Source organism: Delphinapterus leucas, chromosome 4 (genome assembly GCF_059928025.1).
Source record: "Delphinapterus leucas isolate spDelLeu-1000000601 "Yukka" chromosome 4, BTC_Dleu_Yukka2, whole genome shotgun sequence".
In the NCBI taxonomy this organism is placed as follows: domain Eukaryota; kingdom Metazoa; phylum Chordata; class Mammalia; order Artiodactyla; family Monodontidae; genus Delphinapterus; species Delphinapterus leucas.
The window spans coordinates 93,502,434-93,517,079 of NC_143132.1; the positions used below are offsets into that span (position 1 = coordinate 93,502,434).

Sequence of the window (14,646 nt, forward strand, 5' to 3'; positions counted from 1 at the left end):
TCTGATGTGAGTTTCCTATTAGCTATCCTAAGGAACAGCATGCTTTAGAGGAAGTACCCCAGACTAGGAGTTAGTGAGCAGAAGTCCCAGGGAGGAAATAGCAATCCAGGTTCTGCTAATGTGACTTTGACAAGCAAATTACCCTCTCTATTCCTTAGTTTCTTTGAAAAATGTGGTCCTTACTCCTATTTATCCTACAGAGTTGTTTCCAGGACAGGATATGATAGGTGAAAGAGTCTTAAAAATAGGAACCGAACTGACTACATCATTATTAGGTCTTAACACATTTTATATTTTGAAACTAACCTAGAAGCAGAAATTGTATGCAGAAACCTTTGAGTCGAAAGACTGTTAGTTATATTTTTTGAACATAAGTGATTTAGGAAAATGCCTCATCTTCATGTAATACAATATTGATACCATTGCTACAAAAATATGAATAGAGTAGACTGAAGATGAATATGTGACTCCATATTTAATGAGAAGGTGAAGGCCACGTTCTTCTGCTTTCAAGTTCTTTCTGAATAATAGCTACCTTTAAAGCTGTTTAAACTTGAGATTCCCATTCCTAATAGAAGAAACAAATTGAGGAAACATTGTGCTCGTAACATTTCTAGAAGCCTTTCAGAGGAAGCAGCTGTGGTTTCTTTAGACTCGCAAGTCTATTATGCAGGTTAACAGTATATTTTATAATGAGTTCTAGACCACCTGCCTTTCTGAAGAAATTAATATTGAGATAGACTTTTTGGGGGGGTCCTCTTTTGTCCTCAGTGGCTATGCATAAGCTTTTCCTATTCAATGAGTTTGGGCACCCCATAAAAATGTTCATTCAACGTTGTTCAGCTATAGATGGTTATTTTTGAAAGACATTGTCTAAATGTGTTTTCAACAAATTCTTGGTGAATTCTGAGACTGAAACATATACTTCTCTAGTAAAACAGTCAGATGATGTACATACAGTTTTACTTTAAGGTGATAAATACCTATAATGAATTAAACAGTGTTTTCAATGAATTTGACTATAGTCTGACTAAATTAAAGCCACTGGAATTTCAAAATTTTGTTGTAATTATGTGTCTTCTTCTCACCCCTACAGGTGTTTCAGGGGGAAATCAATGGATTCAGGAAGCAGTAGGAGTTTGGAGAATACAATAAATAGGGTCTATCCTGATCAACTTGTTCCAAAGATAAACACAAACAAGAAAATGTCCACCTTAGCAAACCCACCCAGCATCCTGGAAATGCCACAAGAGATTAAGAAAAGCTGTGGAGATAAACAGGTAGAAATCACAGCTGAGAGAATAAAAATGGCAAAGAGCATCAAAAAAAACCAAAGCAATGATTTAGAGAAAGTGGCCTTTAAACGGAAGGCAGAAGGTGAAGAAAAGCCAGCTGGAAAGAAAGAGGCAAAAGTAATAGACCTTGACAGCCCATTGATCACCATGCCTCTGCCTCACATCCCCTTAAAGAATATCACGGATGTGGAGGTGAAGTTGGTCTACGTTAATGAAGAGGACGTGAGCTATGAGTTTATAGAGTCCTACATGTCCACTGGGAATCGGCCAACATGCCAAGCTGCTGAAATAGTAGTAGACCCTTTCCGTGTACCTAATTTCACCTTTCTGCCTCAGATTGACAAATGGCTTCAGGTAACCTTAAAGGGTGCCAGCTCTTGCTACAGACAAAAGAAATACGCCGTGGCAGCAGGACATTTCAGAACAGCACTGGAGGTATGGGATTAAAAAAAACATAGATTGGTGACGGGAAGCTGTGAAAGGGAAAGTTGTGATTACATTGAGCAGTTCTGATTATACTGTAATGAACAGCGATCATGGGGTGAAAATATTGAATGATATCAAGACTATGCAGTTCTCAGTTTACATAAATAAGATGTGCCTGCAAATTAATATGCTTGTGTGTACTTGACATACAGAAATCACCCCAAAAGCACATCTCATGCATTTTCTCTAACAAATTCTGCAGTGGGTAACATATATTAAAATGCAGTTGGTTTTGTAATTTAGATGTATACCTATAAAAACCATAAAGTCTTAGTACAGTGGTGATGGGTAGAGTATAGATTCTCTAGAAATAGGCAGTTAATGAATATACAAATTGTCCCCTTTTGATATGTAGTCTTCATGATTAAACATAACCATCTTACTTTTTAGCATGGGCTGATAATTTATGTATAATACTGATTAAAAACAAAACAACACCATTTTACCTTACCATCAAACTTCCCTTCCCTTCCCATTCTACTGAGCTTTACGAATAATTATTTTTCTCTCTGCAAGCAGGTAAGTTGGTCAATATCTTGGCATAAAGAAATAGCCCATGGGCTAAAATAAACGTGAGAATCACCAATAAAACACAAAAAAGGTCATGGGAAAAACTGCACCATCTCATGACCCACTGAACTTATAAAAGGACCAAAGTGTGTAACTAGAACTCCCATTGGCTTGGCAACATTCATGACTGCATATTTAATTAACTACAAAAAATAGTTCAAGGCATTTTATATATGCCTGGTGGCCACTGGAGATTTACAAAATGAGTTAAGACAAGGTGCCTCCCTCTAACAGTTGGTGAGGGAGAGAAAGCAGTAAACAGTTAAATAGAGATGGCATAAAGGAGTGACTGATCCACCATGGAACCTGGGGCATGGGCAGGAGTCAGATGTGAGATGTTTGTGATGGATATTTAAAAAGTCTTATTTACACTGCTACTTGCAGGTTAAAAATGACTACATCTACAATGAATTATTAGTGGACAATAGTAGACAATGGTGCCACTAAATATTTAAAAAGAAATTCTAGGCACAAAAAAGGAGGCCCAAAGAGACATGAAGTGGTGAGACAGTGCACAAATAGATGCATCTATAAATATATGTCCTTATAAAGGGTCATTTACACAAAGAGGCAAAGAGTGATGCACTATGTAAACTTCTGAACTATGTAAAAAGTGCCCCCAAATTAAGTTATCCACAAACCACTGAGAACCCTCTGCTGTTCTTTGAGCTAATGACCAGAAGCTACTGACTGGGAAAAGGAAGCTAAGTAAAGACTCCAGGAAGAACCGTGGGCACTTCTGCTAGGGCTATTTTCAGCTGAAATTTGGTGGCGGTGGGTGGGGCGGGTATGCAGGGCTAAAGGTGTAATTTTTTTTTTTTTGCGGTACGCGGGCCTCTCACTGCTGTGGCCTCTCCCGTTGCGGAGCACAGGCTCCGGATGCGCAGGCTCAGCGGCCATGGCTCACAGGCCCAGCCGCTCCGCGGCATGTGGGATCCTCCCGGACCGGGGCACAAACCCGTGTCCCCTGCATCGGCAGGCGGACTCTCAACCACTGCGCCACCAGGGAAGCCCTAAAGGTGTAATTTTGTAGATAAAGGAAAAGAATCATTTTGGCAATGGGAAAAAAAGGCATAAAATAAGAAAGAACATAAAATTCAAGTTAAGCCTATGTAGAAGTAAAAGATATTTGCAGTATCTGGAAGAAAATATCCATTTTTCCCATAAAACCCAGTGTTCAGAAGTGTAAAATTTGAATCAGGTTTTAATGACCCCAAGATCTGTACTACAACTGTACTAGAAAATGCTTGTGTTCTGACTCTGCTGTGCACATCCTCTCTCTCTCCCATTCCCTCTCCCATTCCCTTTCCCTCTCTCCCTCTCTCCCTCTCTCCCTCCCTCTCTCCCTCTCTCCCTCTCTCTCCCTCTCCCTGCCTCCTCCCCCTCCCTCAAGGGTTTTTAGGAAAGTGTTGGATGCTGACACAGATTACTGGTAATTAACAAAAGTAATTAGTTTGAGGCCAAAACTTAGCTTAGACATCTGGCCTAGCTTTTGTCTAATTACCTTGGGAGTTAACTTTTGAAATCTTACCTAGAATGTCTCTTAATAAACCAAAGTTACTGGGAATAGAAAAGATTTTTAACCTCTTTAACTCTTTCCTCTCCTGAATTTAACTTCTCTTGAATTTAACTTCTTCAGTATTAAGTGTTCTCAGGTATTACTTCATGCATCTCTTGCTTTTCCTTAGGTCCTAACATGACTGAGTAAGATAGGATGGATGACAGAGACCAAGGCATAATGATAAGGATCACACCTGAAAGATAAATGCAACAATGAATATTTCAGTGTGTGAAGTTAGGATTAGATTTGGCTACAAGTGACAGAAAACAAGAGAGAAGTTTTTGTTTGTTTGTTTTCATATAAATGTTAGGTAGTCAAGCACCGGTATGGTATGACCATCAGGTACCAGATTCTATTTTGTTCCTTAACATGTGACTGTGACCTCTTAATCCAAAATGTCAGCTCCTGTTGGTGTCATCACGCTCACCTTCTAACCAGCCATAAGAGGGCAAAAGGAAGGAAAGAGTCACCCTGCGTCCTTCCAAGCACACTTGATGGGAAGTTGCACACACCATTTCCATTTTTTTTTCATTGACCCGAATTTGGTCATGTGACTGCACAAAGCTACAGGGGAGGCTGAAAATTATGGTCTTTATTCCCGATGGCCCTAACATTCATGGTCACTAACATTATAGCTGTACTTTCATTGGGAAAGGAATAATTATTAATAAAGACCTATAGGAAAACTTAAAGGTCTGGGAATGTGCTAATCGTATTTTTCTTATTCCTATTACTGAAGAAGAAGGGGAGGATGGGTATGGCTATTGAAGGATAGCTAGCAACTCTCCCATGAAGTGATTATTACATGAGAGGCATTGTGAGGCATATAAAATGCTTGGCAACTGAGAGGTACAGAGTCAGCTGTAGAAATATACAGAAGACTGGTTGTGGTTAAAGGTAAGACCACAAAAAAAGAAACAGAAAGTAAAAACTGGGGAAAGGCCCTAGAAATTTGTGAATATTTATTAATAGACACAATAATTTCCAACTTATCTAATCAATGCATTAGAATGTTCTGCTTAAACATTAGTTTCCCTGCGCTCTTGACAAAGTATTAACTCCTTTTGTTTCTATAACATGGTCACAAACTAGACAGGTAAATTTCTGATATTTTATAAATGAAAAAGATAAAAATGATATGCAGTGATTCAGAAGATAACAGTTTAGCTTCCAAAAAGCAGTCAACTTTAATCTTTTAGGATTTTAGAACATGGGAGGCATTTACTTAAATGTGCTTAATGAAATAATTTATCTTTCTGTGCTTCCCTTTTACTATATAAAGTTGAACCAGTTAAGTAGGTTAGATTAGTCCTTAGCTCTGTGACTAATTCATCAATCCTTGTTAAAATCAGTCATCAGACTTCCCTGGTGACACAGTGGTTAAGAATCCGCCTGCCAGTGCAGGGGACACGGGTTCGAGCCCTGGTCCGGGAAGATCCCACATGCCGTGGAGCAAGTAAGCCTGTGTGCCACAACTACTGAGCCTGCGCTCTAGAGCCCACGAGCCACAACTACTGAGCCCACGTGCCTAGAGCCCATGCTCCACAACAAGAGAAGCCCACACAATGAGAAGCCCACGCACCACAATGAAGAGTAACCCCCACTCGCTGCAACTAGAGAAAGCCCGCGTGCAGCAATGAAGACCCAATGCAGCCAAAATAAATTAATTAATTTTAAAAAATCAGTCATCACTTGCTCTTGTGTTTGAAATCACAGCGGAAATCATACCAGATGGGCAAAAGGTACAAATTGAAGATAAAAACCATAAATTCATATTAAATCACAGTTTTATGCCTAGATGCTATTACCTATAATTTTTAAAGAACTATATAAATTCACCCCCTATTAAAATAGTAGGGATTCTATAAAAAATAAATAAATAAATATAAGACATTGGCCTCATGGGCCAATGAGGCATATTAGGCAATACACACTATTTCCAATAAATTGCTTGGCTGTCAACAAAAAGTAAGAAGAGATTAATTAATAAACATTCTAGCTGTACTTTCATGGGGAAAAGAATAATTATTAACAAAGACATAGGAAAACTTAAAGTCTGGGAATGTACTAATGGTATTTTTCTTGTCATTTATAAGTTAGCAAAGGTTCTAATAATTTTGTGGCACACAACCTAAACCATACCATAATTTCAACCTTACTTATAGGATCTTAGTAATTGAGAGGCTTCCACCTTTTGAATCAGATCTATACCCACCCTTTAAGATTCACAGCTTCAAACAATCCCACTGAACCAGCCAAAGAAGTCAGACCACAACTTATCCCTCACCAAATGGAACTTTCAATTCTTCCAATTTCATCATGTAGGAATCCCTTGAGGGTTCCACCTTGAGGTGCTAATATTTTTCTTTTTTAATATCTTGGCGCTCCAGTCACTGATCTGTGAAGTTAGAGTAATAACTCACATTTATGGAGCTCTTTCTATGTGTCAGGTGCTGTATTTTACATTCTGGGAATATTTACGTTCAATATTCCATTTCACTTTCACAATAAAAATGTGAGATGGGACTATTATTCTTCTGTTGCTAATGAGAAAACTAAGGGATAGGTAGGTTAAGTAACTTGCTCAAGGATCAACAGCTAGCAGTGGTAGTAACAGGAGTAGTTGAACCAAGGTGATCTGGTTCAGAGCTCACCACCTTAACCGCTATGCCTTTGCTACTCGAAGTGAGAGTTTGTTGGAATTACAGAACTTTGGACTGTGCCAGACCTGCAGAATCAGGATCTGCATTTTAACAGATCCCAAATGGTCCTGGTACACACAGGAGTTTGAGGAGCATTACACTCTGTGAGATGCTGACACTAGACAAATTTGCCCTCCAATTAAAACTGTGCAGTTTGGTCCCCAATGTAAAATGCTCTCTGCCCCTTGCTAATTTCATAGGAAAGAATTTCCTTTTAAGCAATTTTTTCTATAACAATTGTTCAGAATTGGGGGATTTCAAGGACCTTAAAACTCTTGTTAAAAGTTGGAGGGGGGAGAGGATTGACCTTGTATTGTACAAGAACATTACAAAAATTACCATCTATTATCATTATTTAATTAAAATATGGAGCAGCTGAACACCAAAAAATAGAAAATAGAAAGGGCATACTCTCAAAAAAGGGCATATGCTCAGAATGAAGGATATTTTTTAAATAGATTATAATTCAACTTTATGAAAAGCTGACTAAATTGTCTTTTTTTTTTCATTGCCCCTTGGATCAGTAAAGTATTGGTCTGAGAACCAGCTTTTGGGAACCACTGTTCTAGAACACATTCCCTTTATGGTAAACATTAGGTATCCAGGACCACTGAACCCGCACCAGGGCGTTCTTATGCGATTACTTCCAGTGTAATGGAATTTGGTATGAGGCAGGTCCATTTTGGAGCCCATGCAAGGGGGTTTATTTAATGAAGTAGCAAAGATATCTCATTATAGGGCAGCCTCACCTATAATTGCTCTGCTGAGAATAATTCTGTAGCAAATCTCTAGGGCATGAAAATGTGGACATCCCAGAAAGATTAATTTAAATGGATTCTAACACAGATAGTTCCTAGTCCAACATAATCAGGAAATCAAGAGTTCACCAAATTCGCTGAATGCCTGAGCTGTCTTTTTACACATCTGTGGATTTGCATAGAGATTCAGTATGCATTTCTTAAACTCCTGCTGGGGGTCCAGGCCCATTTATTTAGATAATCATCAAAACAACCCTCAAAGACAGATATTATCATTCCCATTTCACAGATAAAAAAACAAAAACAAAAAACTGATGCTCTAAGAAGTTAAAAAAACTTAAAGTGCCCCAGCTAGTTTGTGGCAGGGCTGAGGTCAAATTCAGGTGCCCTGGTTTCACATCTGGAATTCTTTACACTCTTGCTTTTCATACTTTAAAGTTTATAAAAGTTGTATAGGAATATTGTTAAAAATGCATGTGGTCTGTGGTAGAGCATCCAGATGCCTCATTTCAAATAAGCTCCCAAATGACGTCCATGCCGCTGGTCCAGGGACCACTCTGAATAGCAGAGATTTATGCCACACCACTGGTAGGTTTGTAAACACCTGCCATTGCCCATCTGGCGAATTAGCAGTAAGCACTTCGATGTATCTAGCTCACTTAACCCTAGGTGGCCACAATGATCCAGAGCTCTGATGGACAGAGCACTGAATTTGGAGTCAGATTATCTGTATTGGATACTGCTTCTGGTACCTAATTGCTGTGTGACTTTGAGCAACTTTCTGAACCTCTTAGAACACTGTTAAGCAGGAATGGTAAGAACTAATGGCCAACCACAAGGTGCTTTCACAAAGGACTGCTTGCTGGGAAACATGAGGAACTCTAAATCCATGTTCAAGTTGTCATTGTGTTTCATTGTTTTTTTTGTTTTGTTTTAACATCTTTATTGGAGTATAATTGCTTTACAATAGTGTGTCAGTTTCTGCTTTATAACAAAGTGAATCAGTTATACATATACATATGTCCCCATATCCCCTCCCTCTTGCGTCTCCTCCCCCCCAAAATCCCACCCCTCTAGGTGGTCACAAAGCACCAAGCTGATCTCCCTGTGCTATGCGGCTGCTTCCCACTAGCTATCTATTTTACATTTGGTAGTGTATATATGTCCATGCCTCTCTCTCACTTTGTCCCAGCTTACCCTTGCCCCTCCCCGTATGCTCAAGTCCATTCTCTAGTAGGTCTGCATCTTTATTCCCGTCTTGCCCCTAGGTTCTGCATGACCTTTTTTTTTTTTTTTTTTTTTTTTTAGATTCCATGTATATGGGTTAGCATACAGTATTTGTTTTTCTCTTTCTGACTTTCTCTGTATGACAGACTCTAGGTCCATCCACCTCACTACAAATAACTCAATTTCGTTTCTTTTTGTGGCTGAGTAATATTCCATTGTATATATGTGCCACATCTTCTTTATCCATTCATCTGTCGATGGACACTTAGGTTACTTCCATGTCCTGACTATTGTAAATAGAGCTGCAATGAACATTTGGTACATGACTCTTTTTGAATTATGGCTTTCTCAGGGTATATGCCCAGTGATGGGATTGCGGGGTCATATGGTAATTCTATTTTTAGTTTTTTAAGGAACCTCCATACTGTTCTCCATAGTGGCTGTATCAATTTACATTCCCACCAACAGTGCAAGAGGGTTCCTTTTCTCCACACCCTCTCCAGTATTTATTATTTGTAGATTTTTTGATGATGGCCATTCTGACCGGTGTGAGGTAATACCTCATTGTAGTTTTGATATGCATTTCTCTAATGATTAATGACGTCGAGCATTCTTTCATGTGTCTGTAGGCAATCTGTATATCTTCTTTGGAGAAATGTCTATTTAGGTCTTTAGATTCTTGACATAATTACAGTCACCTAGCGGAGCTATTAAACACACACACACACACACACACACACACACACACACACACAGGGGTGCCCAAACCCACCCTCAGAAAGTCTTATACAATTGTCTGAGGTTCAGGCAATGACCATGCTTGGGGTTCTGGTATTTTGAAGTTCCTAGAGCAGCTAAAAACAGTTGAGAACTGCTCACACAGAAGATCCTTCTCCTTTAAAATTACCTACAATAGATGTTAACCCATGTGTGCTTTTTTGAAGGGAATTAAGAGAAGTAATATCTAAACATTCTAAAGCTATTACAAAGCATCAAGAAAAATGTGAATGTCACTGTCGTGAAAACGTACTCTTTGGAAATTTACATTTAAAACAATCTTCTCATATTCGCTTAAAAAGCAAATTAACTCAATGACTACTTTTCTATTAACACTAATAAATAGGTTGATACTAAACACCAGTCAGTGGTTAGTTAGCATGTGTCTCTAAATTCACTTCTTTAGTGATGACCTCACAAAAAATGAGTTACTAATCTACAGGAAGCCGAGCAAGATCTTTTCAGTGATCAGGTTCATTTTCATAGTTTACGGGTCATCGTTAGGGGTTGGATTCAAACGACAGTTAACCTTAGGGTATTTTTTTTTTTTTTTTTTTTTTTTTTTGCGGTACGCGGTCCTCTCACTGTTGCGGCCTCTCCCGTTGCGGAGCACAGGCTCCGGACGCGCAGGCTCAGCGGCCATGGCTCACGGGCCCAGCTGCTCCGCGGCATGTGGGATCTTCTCGGACCAGGACATGAACCCGTGTGCCCTGCACCGGCCGGCGGACTCTCAACCACTGCGCCACCAGGGAAGCCCAACCTTAGGGTATTTTTAAATGCTGTTAACTCTGTTTACATTGTTGTGAATCAAAACTCAACCAACTCACTCACTGAATCTTACACAACCCTAAACTGTAATTCAATTTGATGATTCCATGTGGAGGTTCACACACATTAAAAAAAAAAGACGACTCGTATCCAAATATTGGATAATGTTGCCCAACATTTCTTCCACTATCCAACTTTCTAAATTTCTTGCAAGGCTTCCAAAGCCAGATTAAGTTTAAAACAGCAATCCTCTCTCTTTCCCCTACCCCTTTCCAGCTTTCATACACAACACAGGGTGATGTTCAAACAGACTCTGCATGTAATGAGCAGATGAGGTCCACTTAAATTTGTTCACAGTAATGTAGAACAGAGTAAGGTTGTGGTTACTCTTTTGATTCAGATGATCTAGAAGAAAGTTAGGGGGAAACTTTTATTTAATCATCTAGTTTAACACTTCGGTTGCCTCATTTGACATTCACTAAAATAGAGAAGACTTTCTTTCCACCTGAGAGATGATTCTGTTTCTATCAGAGAACAGGATGTAGATAGGCAGGGTGTAATAAAAAAGGGGAACCAAATTTTCATTACACTGTCTCAGTATGGTTTCATTATTTTGAATGAATTGTTATGAGTACTGAGAACATTGGATTCATATATACTTGAAGGTCGCCACCAAAATATATTTTATATCCAGAAATAACTTCTGGAGTACTTGCTTTGGGATATGATGATGATTCAAATTATGCTGCTAATCTAGGAGTAATTAATCATTGACTTTGTGGGATACGTTTTGCTAAGAAATCAACCACAAATTATTAAGTGACAACTTTCTCACTACTTTCTGTCAACTTGTTGGGTGATGTTGGGGTAAGATCACATTATACGACAGGGATTTGGTTCTCAAAGAACTTAGATTCAAGTTTTAGAGAGAAGTTCTATAACTGTAAGGAAATTAGAAATCTATCAAGTGTTCAGTGATGTGCAATGGCCGTGTAGAGCAAAGCTTTAGGATAGGAATGTTTGATGGAGTTTGTGATACACATTTATGAGCATGAACTCGGTGGCAGGCACTTTATCTATACTAACACCTCTAATTCTCACAGTAACCCAGTGAGTTGGGAACTATTATTATTCTCTATTAAAGATAAAAAGATAAAAATGCATAAAATACAGAAATGCTGAGAGGATCTGTGGTGAATTTAAAGGTTTGAATGAACCTCAAAAATAAATAACTGGGGGGCTTCCCTGGTGGCGCAGTGGTTGAGAGTCCGCCTGCCGATGCAGGGGACACGGGTTCGTGCCCCGGTCCAGGAAGATCCCACATGCCGCGGAGCGGCTGGGCCCGTGAGCCATGGCCGCTGAGCCTGCGCGTCCGAAGCCTGTGCTCCGCAACGGGAGAGGCCACAACAGTGAGAGGCCCGCGTACCGCAAAATAATAATAATAATAAATAAATAAATAACTGAATGGAAAAGCGCGTGGGTAGAGGGGACAGAAAATGAGTATGATATTGGAGATAAACATTGCTAACAGGATGGAAAACTTGAGGAAAGATGCATGAAACCTAATAAGGACAGCAAAGAGATGGGCAGGCCAGAGGAAGGCGTTATTGTGAAATAAAGGTGGAGAGATAGAGCCAGATGCTGGATGGTCTTCAAAACCAGGCAGAGGAAATCGGAATTGGTATTTAAGGCAATAAGTGGATTCTTGGATAGGGAAGTAATGATGTGAAGAAAAAAAAAAAAAGAAGAAGAAGGATTGCTTGAGAATCAGTGAAAAAAATATTGAATCGTTACTACTTTATCAACACTATGCTGGTTACTACTACAGGAGCTACAAGGAAGTGTAAGATTTCAATCTTTATCTTCAATCTTTATCCTTTCTTCAGTTACATCTATAATATAACTATACTGTTCTTATAGCAGACATTTTATTTGCTATGATCCAAGTGCTGATTTTGGGAGAAAAGAGCCAGGGGGATGAAGGTGTGAAGGAACTAGAAAGAGAAAACTCCAGGGTAAAATAGGAATGCATAGAATGTTCCTATGGAAGAAAGTGCAGGGCAGAATAGGGAGAAATAAACCTAGAAGAGCTAGCAGGTTGCCAGGGGTCCATGCATACCTTGTCAAGATCTTGGACATTATTCAGTAAATAACAAGAGGCCTCCCAAAAGCATTACTGTGGGGAATGACGATGTCAATTACATATTTATTTATTTTTGCTACATCACTCTAGTGTATGTAGAGAACAAAAACAGTGCTCAATCTCTGGGTTATATCTTATTACTGGGTTATGAAATCAGTTTAATGGATTGTGACCAGCATTATGTTTAACTTATATCAATAGAATAGAAATACAATAGAAAATATCAGAGTTCATGAAATACTGGAAAGTTTTACTCTGTGAAAATTTTGATCCTGTTATATACCCAGGTATATCTATATCTATCCATAAATAGAAATGTACCTAGGAAGAGGAGAGAGAAATAAATTAATTGTGCTGTCTATCTAGCTCTGTGTGTGTTTGTGTGTCCCTGTTGTGATGTAAAATGTATTTCTTATCATGGATCTTGGTCAAAAATATTTGAAAGCCACTGGTTTAGAGGCAGATTTAAGAGGGAAAAGACTAGAGGCCATTAGCAGGTTATACCATGACAATCTTGATGAGAAAAGTAAAGGGCAGAACCAGATAAGCAATAGTAAGTATAAAGAGGAGAAACCAAAATAAGGGAGGGAAGAAAGGAAGGGAGGGAGGGAGGAAATAAAGAGGGAGGGAGGGAGAAAGGAAGGGAGGGAGGGAGGAAATAAAGAGGGAGGGAGGGAGAAAGGAAGGGAGGGAGGGAGGAAATAAAGAGGGAGGGAGGGAGAAAGGAAAATGTTCACAACTTAGTGGCAGTTGAGAAACAAAGAAGCATTTTCTAAGTATCAAAGCGCCACCAACTCAGGAACCTGAGGTGAAGAAGATGAATGCAATTTTGGATGTATTTTGTGTGAAGGCTGGTGACAAGCTCAGTTGGTGCAGCACATTTGTTGCCTAGAGACAGGTAGGTAGGAAGCACAGAGGAAAGTTTATGACCAAAGATAGACATTTGGAGGAATCATCCATACTTGATGCCACCTGAAGTGTAACAAGAAAGAGAGATGAGGAAAGAATCCTGGAAAACGTGAATAGCTAAGAAAAGACTACCTCTCAGATTAAGAAATAATGAGACAAAATTAATTAGGAGAGACCTCTAAGAAGTTACTCCTCATGGACTGGAGGCTTTAGGAAAATATCTAGTTACAGAGTTTCTAAAGGTAGCATTTAGAGTGAAAAATAATCTTTGGCTGTCAAAGGTCTATGAAGAGAACAATTTTAATGGGTATCACTGAAACTCAACTAGAAAGCAAGAATAGGAGTGGACATGAGCTTAGCAAGCCCGGAGATGAAGTATCTTGGATCTGAAAAGTTAGACTAACCTTGTTCATATGTACCGTATTTAGAACGTGGACTAAAATTAAGCCAGCAAAATTTATACCCTGAAATTTCAGTGACATGATTAGTCTTTGTACTCATTATATGGTTGAGCATATGATATAATCTCAGTAATCTCTGTTAAAAGAATAAAACATCATCTGAAACTAATGCCTGATTTCATTGCTTGTAATCAAGGGTGTGCTTCTAAGACACAGCCTTTCTCATAGAGCTAACTGCCAGAAGCAATGGTGACATTTGGAAAGGGAAGAAGTAGGCACAGTGTCTAAAACATTTACCTCGAATGGAAGATGAGAAATGGAACAGTATTTCGAAGGGAATATAGAGTGAAGGGCTGATTTTTACTTTTTTTTAAGGATATGGACACTGGTCATGATTATACTGAAAGAGCCCTTAGAGACAGAGAGTAAAGGTAATGAAAAGATGATTGAAGGTGTGAGATCCCCCAAGGAAGCGTGAAAGGATGGGGGTCTGGAAACAGATGGAAAGGTTAGATCTGAACACATGGAAACCTGTTCCCCTGTGATAGGAAGGAAGAGTTTTTAAGACTTGAGGGTAAGTTGAGAGAAGTTTTTGATTTTTTAATTGAGTCAGAAGCAGTTGAGGAATTTGAGAAAGATTGGACAGATAGCAGAGAAAAATTAGACAAAGCCTAAATAGGATTAAGGCAGAGGATTCAGGGATCCCTTAAGAAGAGGGACCATGAATCTATAGTGAGAACAAACTGCAAAGTTATGTGATTTTCTACATTGTGTCTCTGAGCATCCACAAGTTTTCATGGACTCAGACTTGAGGTTTTGATGAAATGGATGAGAGGGCAGAGCTACTGTGATTAATGATGAGAGAATGATTACCATGGTGGACTCCAGGTCTGGGCTGGGTAAGAAAGGACAGAACAGAGGGTATGTAGTGGCCCAGGGCCTGAGAGTTAAAGAAAAGGCATTTGAGGAGAAGAGAGGGAAAGAGCTGAAAGGCTAGAAGATTTGGTCAAGGAGTAGTACTGGAGTATAAGATTTGAGAGGTTATAAGT

The 14,646-nt window shown here is 39.1% G+C and overlaps 1 protein-coding gene across 1 annotated transcript in view; it reads left to right on the forward strand.

The window, feature by feature from the left end:
• Positions 1-985: 985 nt before the first annotated feature.
• SPATA16 (spermatogenesis associated 16) overlaps positions 986-14,646 on the forward strand; it is a 222,963-nt gene continuing 209,302 nt past the window's right edge. The window contains exon 1 of the mRNA XM_022575393.2: positions 986-1,730. Within this exon, the coding sequence (XP_022431101.2) occupies positions 1,116-1,730 (615 nt within the window). The 5' untranslated portion in view covers positions 986-1,115. The remainder of the gene's footprint in view (positions 1,731-14,646) is intronic.